The sequence below is a fragment of the Papaver somniferum genome, chromosome 11 (genome assembly GCF_003573695.1).
Source record: "Papaver somniferum cultivar HN1 chromosome 11, ASM357369v1, whole genome shotgun sequence".
Lineage (NCBI taxonomy): Eukaryota > Viridiplantae > Streptophyta > Magnoliopsida > Ranunculales > Papaveraceae > Papaver > Papaver somniferum.
The window spans coordinates 14758185-14767343 of record NC_039368.1 but is presented as its reverse complement, the minus strand read 5'-3'; the positions used below and the strand labels follow the sequence as shown (position 1 = coordinate 14767343).

General features: G+C 36.1%; 2 protein-coding genes across 2 annotated transcripts; both read right to left on the bottom strand.

Moving 5' to 3' along the window:
* Positions 1–240: 240 nt before the first annotated feature.
* On the bottom strand, positions 241–6102 carry LOC113322425 (cationic peroxidase 1-like). The gene is made up of 5 exons (XM_026570505.1): positions 5800–6102; positions 5500–5691; positions 5191–5356; positions 4730–4926; positions 241–429 (listed from the first exon to the last, which is right to left on the bottom strand). Exons 1-5 carry the CDS (start codon positions 6037–6039, stop codon positions 241–243), a joined length of 984 nt encoding a protein of 327 aa, XP_026426290.1. The 5' UTR covers positions 6040–6102.
* A 1088-nt stretch (positions 6103–7190) lies between these two features.
* Positions 7191–8909, bottom strand: LOC113322422 (cationic peroxidase 1-like). The gene is made up of 4 exons (XM_026570503.1): positions 8622–8909; positions 8210–8401; positions 7943–8108; positions 7191–7682 (listed from the first exon to the last, which is right to left on the bottom strand). The coding sequence occupies exons 1-4, from the start codon at positions 8859–8861 to the stop codon at positions 7300–7302; spliced, it is 981 nt and encodes a 326-aa protein (XP_026426288.1). The 5' UTR covers positions 8862–8909; the 3' UTR covers positions 7191–7299.
* Between the last annotated feature and the right edge of the window lie 250 nt (positions 8910–9159).

Sequence of the window (9159 nt, the reverse complement as noted above, 5' to 3'; positions counted from 1 at the left end):
CAAATAGAAAACACTAAGTTGGATAAATGTTAAACCAAACTTTAAAGATGAACAAAACCTGGTACCAAAAACAAAATAACCCATGTATTTTTCTTTTCCAGACCCCCAAAATCTATTAAAGTTCGCTATACTACTTAAACAAAAAACTATCTTATATTATCTTACATGAGACGAACATAATACAATTGCTCTTTATTTTGATGATAACGGGATACATAATTATCAGAACTAAAACCATATTTAATTGAGTTTCCTACAATTAGTTCTGATTTCGCCATTGCTACCTGTTAAAGGGCTAAGATTTCCCATCTTTACCATGGCAACAGCAAAATCAGTCAAGAATGTCGGATTGTCATTGCTGTAAGTTGTCGCTTGAGCATCTGTTGATCCACCATTGAAGAGTTCTTGATCCGAATGAAGAAGTCCTTTCTAATGGCAGCTGCAAGATGAAACTTAGCTTATATAAAGACAACTCTCTTTATTGATGTTTAGAAAATCTCTCAAAACTAAACACAAGCTCTAATCTTGCTCATATGATCAACCACAACTTTGGTGATCATATATATATAGAACTATGAATTCCTTTTCCTAGTCATATTACCATATTGCATGTCTTTCCTTTTCTTAGAACTTAGCTAGATCCTAATTCTTAGAAATTCATGTATTTCCTATTCTTATCCTAACCAACTTGTTAGTGATTTCTATATTGAAGATTAACCAACATTCTCCCCGTTAAGCTTCAACCTTAACCGTGACATATCCTGTACTCCAATCAGTTGTCTCATTTCTTCAAACTTGATCCGAGCTAATGCCTTTGTCAATATATCTGCTTTCTGCTCAGTTCCTGGTATGTGTTCAACGTTGATGATCTCCTTCTCGATACATTCTCGTATGAAATGATACCTTTTGTGAATGTGTTTCGTCTTCCCATGAAACAATGGATTTTTAGTGAGTGCAATTGCAGACTTATTATCAATCTTGATGAGAACTTTTTCAGGTTCTCTTCCTTTGATTTCACCCAACAGTTCTTGAAGCCATATTGATTGTTTAGCTGCTTCTGTTGCGGCCATGAACTCAGCTTCACAGGATGAGAGGCTACAGTGTCTTGCTTCTGTGAACATCATGTAATAGGTGCTTCACCTAGATAAAATATATGACCAGTTGTACCTTTTCCATCATCTTGGTCGATATTATGACTGTTGTCACTATACCCAACAATTCCTTTTGATCCTCCTCGACCATATTTCAATCCACAGCTGATTGTTCCTCTTAGATATCTCAATATCTGCTTTATTACATCACCATGAGACTTGCGTGGACTCTGCATATAATGGCTTGCTACTCCCACAGAGAAAGCCAAATCTGGTTTTGTGTGTAATAAGTATCTTAGGCATCCAACATTTCTTCTATAACTTGTTGGATCAATATCAACTTCTTCTTGTGCCTTTGAAACTTTAAGTCCAAACTCCATTGGTATCTTAGTTGGATTACAAGTTTCAAGTCCTGCTTCTTTCAGAATTCTCCTTGCATAAGCTTCTTGTTTAATCTGAATCCCATCTACTCCTTGATGGACTTCTATGCCAAGGTAATAAGTGAGTTTTCCGAGGTATGACATCTCAAACTTTGATGACATTTCTCTATTGAACTCATTGATCACCTTAAGGGAGTTTCCAGTCAAAAATAGATCATCTACATAGACTGCAATCACAAGAAGTGTTCCCTTTTCTTCTCTTCTGTATACTGATGTTTCTTTAGAGAACTTAACAAATCAGATTTCTCTTAAGATTTGATCTAACTTTGTATTCCAGGCTCGAAGAGCTTGTCTTAGACCATATAGATCTTTTGATAACTTATAAACCTTATGCTCTTGTCCTTTTACTTCAAAACCTTCTGGTTGTTCAACATACACATCTTCTCGCAATTCACCATGTAAGAATGATGTCTTAACGTCTAAGTGGTGAATTTCCCATGAGTTTGATGCTGCCTCTGCAATTAATAAGCATGTTGTTTCAATTATAGCAACTGGTGCAAAAACTTCATCAAAATCTATGCCTGATTCTTGTACATATCCTTTAGCTACAAGCCTTGCTTTGTATTTATTGACAGTACCATCAGCATTCCGTTTTATTTTTAGGATCCACTTAAGACCAATCACTTTTACCCCACCTGGCTTATCAACTAGAAACCAAGTCTTGTTTCTGTTGATTGAAATAATTTCTTCTCTACATGCTTGTGTCCATTTAGTCGAGACCTTTGCTTCCTGAAAATTCCTTGGTTCATCATTAACAGAAAGTAGCATAATCTCACATTCTTCTGCAGCTTGAAGAACATAATCCTCCAGATATTGTGGCTTTTGTATCTGTCTTGTTGATTTTCGCAGTGGAATGGGTTGAGTTATTTCATCGATCTCCTCTTCTTCTTCTTCTTCTTCTTCTTCTTCTTCTACTTCTTCGTTATTCTCAGTGTTTTCATTATTCTCTTCTTCTTCTTGATTAACATCATTTTTTCCATTGGTATTGATGATTATGGGTCCTTTGCCTTCATCAATTACTTGACCCCATCTCATGTGAAACATTCCTGGATCCCTACTTGGTCCATCATTAGTTTCTTTCCAGTTCCAGTTTGCTTTTTCATCGAATACCATATCTCGACTCACTATCACTCTTTTCGTTGTTGGATTGAATAATCTGTAAGCTTTGGATCCAGGCTCAATTCCTATATTCACAAGAATATGAGATCGATCATCCAGTTTCTTAAGAGTTGCAGAATCATCTTTTGCTTATGCTTTGCAACCAAACACTCTTAAATGATCTATGTTTGGTTTTATCTTTCTCAAACTTTCATATGGGGTCATGTCTTTCAGAGCTTTCGTAGGTATCCTGTTTATTAGGTATGTGGAGTGTCGTACAGCTTCTCCCCATAGTAATTAGGTACCTGCATAGCCTTTAAAGAACTTCTTGTCATCTCCATTAGAGTCCTGTTTCTCCTCTCCACCACTCCGTTTTGTTGTGGTAGCCCTCGAACCATCTTGTTCTGAGACATAGTTTTTAAGTTTTTGAAACTTATGTGTCCTAACCTTGCGTGCCACTTCCATGTCTGATCTTCCAGTCTCATATTCAGACACAATGACCTTCCAATCATGAGACTTATCTTGTAGAGTCTATTCTGTGAGCGTGAGACTCTAACTAAAAGTCTTCCACTTGGGTCATGCATTGTTAGATAATCTTGTCGCATTCTAACATCACATCCAACTTCTGTAGCTTGTCCTAAACTTAGAATGTTGCTTTGTAAGTTTGGTATGAAGTAGATGTTTGTGACAAGCTTTTGTTCTCCGGTCTTGCTCTGAAATAGAATTGATCCTTTCCCTTCAATTTCTACAGAACATCCATCCCCAAACTTCACTTGTCCTTTGATTTTCTCATTGAGTTCAGAAAAGTAGTGTCTCTTACCAGTCATGTGATTGCTGGCTCCATTATCTAAATACCATATTCCTTCTTCTCCATCCTTTGATTCGTAGTTCTTTGGTATTAGGTTCCCTTCGTTTAAGAATACAACTTCGTGCATGAAAAGAGTTGTATCTTCTTCTCTTGTTTCATTCTTGTTTGCTTCTTCCATCTTTTGTATTCTTTCAGGGCATACAGAGGAGAAGTGTCCTGGTTTATCACATCTGTAACAAATAATGCTTGATCTATCCTTATTTTCTTTCCCTTGGTTTTGATCATTCTGACTTGTTGTTCTATCTTGTGAGTTAAACCTTCCTCCCCTTCCTCGGCCTCTGTTTACTCTACCACCTCTTCCACGACCTCTTCCTCTTGTCGCAGAGTTTTGTTGGTAAGAGTTTGTGTACAGGAGTTTTCCTTGAGTTTCTCCATTGTTTTCTTCATCAAGGATTCTCTCTTCATATGCTTTTAATCTTCCAACTATATCTTCATAGCTAGTCTTCTTTAAATATAAGACTTGTTCAATGGAAGCTATGATATGAATATACTTGGATCTTGGTAAACTATTGAGAAACTTCTTTACCAGTTTATCTTCAACAATGGATTGTCCAAGTGACGCAGCTTTTGAGGCTATCTCTGATAGCTTTCCTGCAAAGCTATCAATAGTATCACTGTCTTTCATTTTCACTCTTTCAAATTCAGACATTAAGGTTTGAAGACGGGCTTCTTTAACTCGATCAGCTCCGAGATTACGTGCCTTTATTGCATCCCAAATTTTCTTTGAAGTTTCCTGTTCACCAACTTGTAGAACAAGACATTCTGGTATTGCTTGAAAGAGTAATCCAATGGCAACATTGTTTTTGTCTGGGTCCAACGTACCAGGATCAATTGTTTCCCAAACTTTGTAGATTTTCATCAGTACCTTCATTCTCATGGCCCATACTGTGTAGTTTGTGACGTTGAGGATTAAAACTTGTATTGATGGTGGCGTGAACTGTTTTGCACCCACAATGGTGGTTTCGTTTTCCATGGCTCAGAAACAAGCTCTGATACCAATTAATGACAACTGAAAGATGAAACATAGCTTATATAAAGGCAACTCTCTTTATTGATGTTTATAAAATCTCTCAAAACTAAACACAAGCTCTAATCTTGCTCATATGATCAACCACAACTCTCTTTCCTTTTCTTAGAACTTAGCTAGCTCCTAATTCTTAGAACTTCAAGTATTTCCTATTCTTATCCTAACCAACTTGTTAGTGATTTCTATATTGAAGATTAACCAACACTTTCTTGCTAACTAGATTCTTGTAATAAGTGTTATCGAAAATTATTGGGGTTGCGTCGAGTGGGGAAAGATTATTATCATTTCCTGATGTTGGACAACTAGTCTTCAAAGATGTAGCGAAAGGTGCATCTATGTTCGTTTCATTGTGGATTCGACTTCGAAAAGTTGTGCATCTAGCTTGACCAATAGAGTGAGATCCTAATAAAGAAGAATAAAAAATTTCAAAAAAAAGAATTCAAGAAGAATAAAAATAATTGAAAAGAAAATTAGTAAGAGTACGTAATGGTCAGTTTATATATAATCTCGTGCATGCCAAATCAGCTAATAATGGTGTTGACATTGTTGTTATAGAAAATTAGAATATAATCATCCGAACTGTTTGAATCGGCCTCATCTTAAACCGCTCTTTGAGCGACATATATATAAAAAAAAAAAATTGTTGCTGTAGTTTTACGCACTTACCAGAGAGAATCACCATTTCTTTGGTAGTAAAATCTTTGGTGGAGAAGGAAGTAATCAAGCCACTAAGACCAAGTGTGGCAGCGGGGAGGTTGCTATTAGCATCACTCATACTTGCAGTTTTAGCATCTCTTCTTCCTAATTGTACAACCCATGAACGCCCACCCAACTGAAAACAAGTACATATTCTGAATTACTTAGTTATCTTACATACACTCTTGCATGCTTATGTAGTTATTTAAATGAAAATTACAAATATCTAAGTCAAAATAAAAAGAGACAAATGATTAATAATAAATATAAATGGCTTACGGCAGCAACAGAATCTCGAGCTGCAACGGCAAGAATGTCAGCGCAAGAAACAGTTTTAGGGCAGATTGCCTCAACTTGAGTTTTTATGGTTTCAATGACATTAAACCCTCTCACAGAATTTGCATTTGGTCCTGCTGTCTTTTCTCCACTGAAGCTTGATGTATCATCCAACAGAATGGAAGCATCACAACCCTGTAATCAGATTCAAGCAACAATTACGAGTTTATGCAATTAGTACCATATATATGTAAGCAGATGCTAACTAGCTACTGAAATTACTAGTATTCATCGTTCACTTGCATTAACAAAGCAGTCATGAAAATGAAGACGTAATAGAGAAGCTCTCATTCTGGCCTCGTTTGAAACTGCATTTACTACTGCAGCTTGGATGGTAGGGAGGAGGTTAGGGCAACTAGTCGCATAAAAAGTGGAAGATAACTGTGCAGATGTTATGCTAATATTCATGCCAAACATGCACAATGATGATACTAGAACAAAGAAAAAGAATGGCCAAGAAGAATATGAAGAGTAAGAAGCCATGATTGAAAAGACTTGAGAGATGATGAATTAGCTGGTTATTAATTCTATCTGAATGAATATAGAAGAACTAGTAATTTGATGTGTTAGCTTATGCCTAATTGATTCTTATTTATAGAACTTCAGCAATGCCACAGCTACTTTCAAATAAGTTGTAGTATTTAGATATATAAGTATAATCAAAGTCAAATTATGTAGTTTAATTTGTTTAATCAGCAAAGCATTTCATACGAGAGCAGGTAAGCATATATACGTCTGATGATCGTGTACATCTTGGCCATATATGCATGGAATTCGCGGAAGTCAAAAATATCGGTGTCCTATGTCTCATCTCGCCTCCATCTCTAGCTCTTTCTCACTTAAGCAATGATTTCTCTATTTTACGTACTCTGAAACTTACCTTTTTTCTTCAACATGAATTTAAAGGAACTAAGTCTAACTGTTTAAGTCCTAATATGTCAGTGAAACTTACCAAAAGGCTAAAAAGGTGTACTTCAAATGTGTTTCTTAAAGTGTAATCAAAAGTGCATATCTGGGCGACTGAGTATTGGGTTTTGGTCAGGAGACACATTCTGGGTATCATATGCATTGATGCATATTTAACATAGGTGCGGTCAAGAAGCAAATTAGGGGCCACTTGATCAACTACTTTTGGGTCACTCCTGATGTTTCATCGGAATAGCTGATATTTACGTCACGACTCACGATATAGAATTCAGATCACACTATCACAGTATATGAGTAACAAAGGAGAGATGGATTTGGGGAATCATTTGGTGAATTAGGGATGAAGTCTGCAACTTCTTAAAGTATATGTATCCCTGTTACCTCTTGGACTGAAGTCGTTATATAGATACCGAACGATTTTATAACTCGAAAAGCTACTCCAGCAACAATAATATGGACGAGTTTGTATGGATAGAATTTAAGCTAAAACGGGGATCTCGTGATATCCAATGTCAAGGTGTTGCTAAGCTCGTGGTGAAGTCACGAACGCAATTAAGGATGTCTCTTTAGTGAACCACATAAGCTTTGTGGATCCTTTTTCTGGTTGGTTATATATAAGCAAGGGCGTAAATTTATCTTGTACGAGGACAACCATTTATGTAGCCTTAATGGCACATGATCTATTAAACACGAAATCTGAAGTTTAAATCATCTTATTTATGATCCATTGAACTTACAATGAGACGAAGAGAATACAGTTCCTCTTTATTTTGATGATAAATGATACAGAATTACTTATCAGAACTACAAAAATCCTTAATTGAGTTTCCTGCAATTGGTTCTAATCTCGCCATTACTACCTGTTAGAGGGCTAAGATTACCCATCTTCACCATGGCAACAGCAAAATCAGTCAAGAATGTAGGGTTGTCATTACTGTAAGCTGTGACTTGAGCATCAGTTGAACCACCATTGAAGAGTTCTTGGTCTGAATGAAGAAGTCCTTTCTTGCTTACCAAATTCTTATAATATGTGTTATCGAAAAGTAATGGGGTTGCGTCAAGTGGGGCAAGATTATTGTCATTTCCAGATGTAGGACAACTAGTCTTCCTTAATGTAGCAAAAGGTGCATCTATGTTGGTTTCATTGTGGATTCGACTTCGAAAAGTTGTGCATCTTGCTTGGCCAATAGAATGAGATCCTAATAAAGAAAAGAAAATTAGTTAAGAGTACGTATGGTCAATTAATATATAATTTGATGCGTATGAAAGGAGGTAAAATAATGTTGCTGACGTTCTCTTTAATAGAAAATTTGAGAATAAACATGTTTTTTTTTCTTTTTCTTTTATACGCATGAGTATCAACATCTGAATTGTTCTAATCAACCTTATCTGAATTGTTCCTTGAGAGGCATATATAACCAAGTTTTTTGTTGTTGTAGTTAGTGACAAATTAACTTACCAGAGAGAATAACCATTTCTTTGGTAGTAAAACCTTTGTTGGAGAAGGAAGTAATCAAACCGCTGAGACTAAGAGTAGCAGGAGGTAGGTTGGTATTTGCATCATTCTTACTCGCAGTCTTGGCATCTCTTCTTCCTAATTGTACAATCCATGGACGCCCACCCAACTGGAACAGAAAAAAATGTAAAATGGCTGTATTTTGTAACTAATGTCTAGAGATTAATCAGGAGAAAGGAGGGTGAGTTATGTAATGAAAGATTGTCTTACAGCGGCAACAGAATCACGAGCTGCAACAGCAAGGATGTCAGCACAAGAAACAATTTTAGGGCAGAGTGCCTCTACTTGGGCTTTTATGGTGTCAATAATATCATATCCTCTCACTGAATTTGCATTCGGAAATGCTGTCTTTTCTCCTGTGAAACTCGATGTGTCATCCAATAGAATAGATGCATCACAGCCCTGTAGTTTTACACATACGCAATAATTGTGTCAGATATATTCTATTAAGGCACCATACGTGCAAAAAATCTCAGCTTTTGCTGGGTGTTTCGAAATTCAGTGCATGAAGGGAACATGCACATACTTGAGCTAACTAGCTAAAAAGCCTAAAATGTATCACCATCTTATGGAAATTACGTTTGGAAATTTAAATATTAAGAGATGGAGATATGAGACTTGCATTAACGAAACAGTCATGAAAATGTAGACGCAATAAAGAAGCTCCCATTCTGGGTTCATTTGAAATTGCAGTCAGTACTGCATTTTGGATGGTAAAGAGAACATTAGGGCAACTGCTCGAATAGAAACTTGGAGATAACTGAGCAGTTGTTGTACTAATGTTCATGCCAAACATGCACAGCGATGATACTAGAAGAAAGAAAAACAATGGCCAAGAAGAAGATGAAGAAGAGTAAGCCATGATCAATAAGACTTGAGAAGTGATGAACTAATTCAATAGTGAATCTATTTGGTTTTAGTGCTTGCTGTGAATTATGTCTAATTGCCATACCTATTTATAAAACATCTCTATTCTAACTAACTAAGCGACATGTGCAAATGTTAAATAAGTATTAGTGAAGTCAAATATACAATTATTAGTAACAGTCTGTACATTCATATATGTGGGTATTAGATGATCAAGAAGCACCGAAAATAATTAGGATTAATGTGTATGATTTTCTATTGAAGTCAATAAAATCGGTGTTTTATGTCTCTTC

Bases quoted from the DNA above. Each gene is read 5' to 3' on its own strand.
- LOC113322425 (XM_026570505.1), bottom strand. From the start codon at position 6,039: ATGGCTTCTTACTCTTCATATTCTTCTTGGCCATTCTTTTTCTTTGTT. The intron at 5,692-5,799 runs GCAAGTGAACGA...ATCTGATTACAG, and splicing joins TTCATGACTGCTTTGTTAAT to GGTTGTGATGCTTCCATTCT. The intron at 4,927-5,190 runs GTAAGTGCGTAA...CTTCTTTATTAG, and splicing joins AGAAATGGTGATTCTCTCTG to GATCTCACTCTATTGGTCAA.
- LOC113322422 (XM_026570503.1), bottom strand. From the start codon at position 8,861: ATGGCTTACTCTTCTTCATCTTCTTCTTGGCCATTGTTTTTCTTTCTT. The intron at 8,109-8,209 runs GTAAGACAATCT...TTTCTGTTCCAG, and splicing joins CTCGTGATTCTGTTGCCGCT to TTGGGTGGGCGTCCATGGAT. The intron at 7,683-7,942 runs GTAAGTTAATTT...TTTCTTTATTAG, and splicing joins AGAAATGGTTATTCTCTCTG to GATCTCATTCTATTGGCCAA.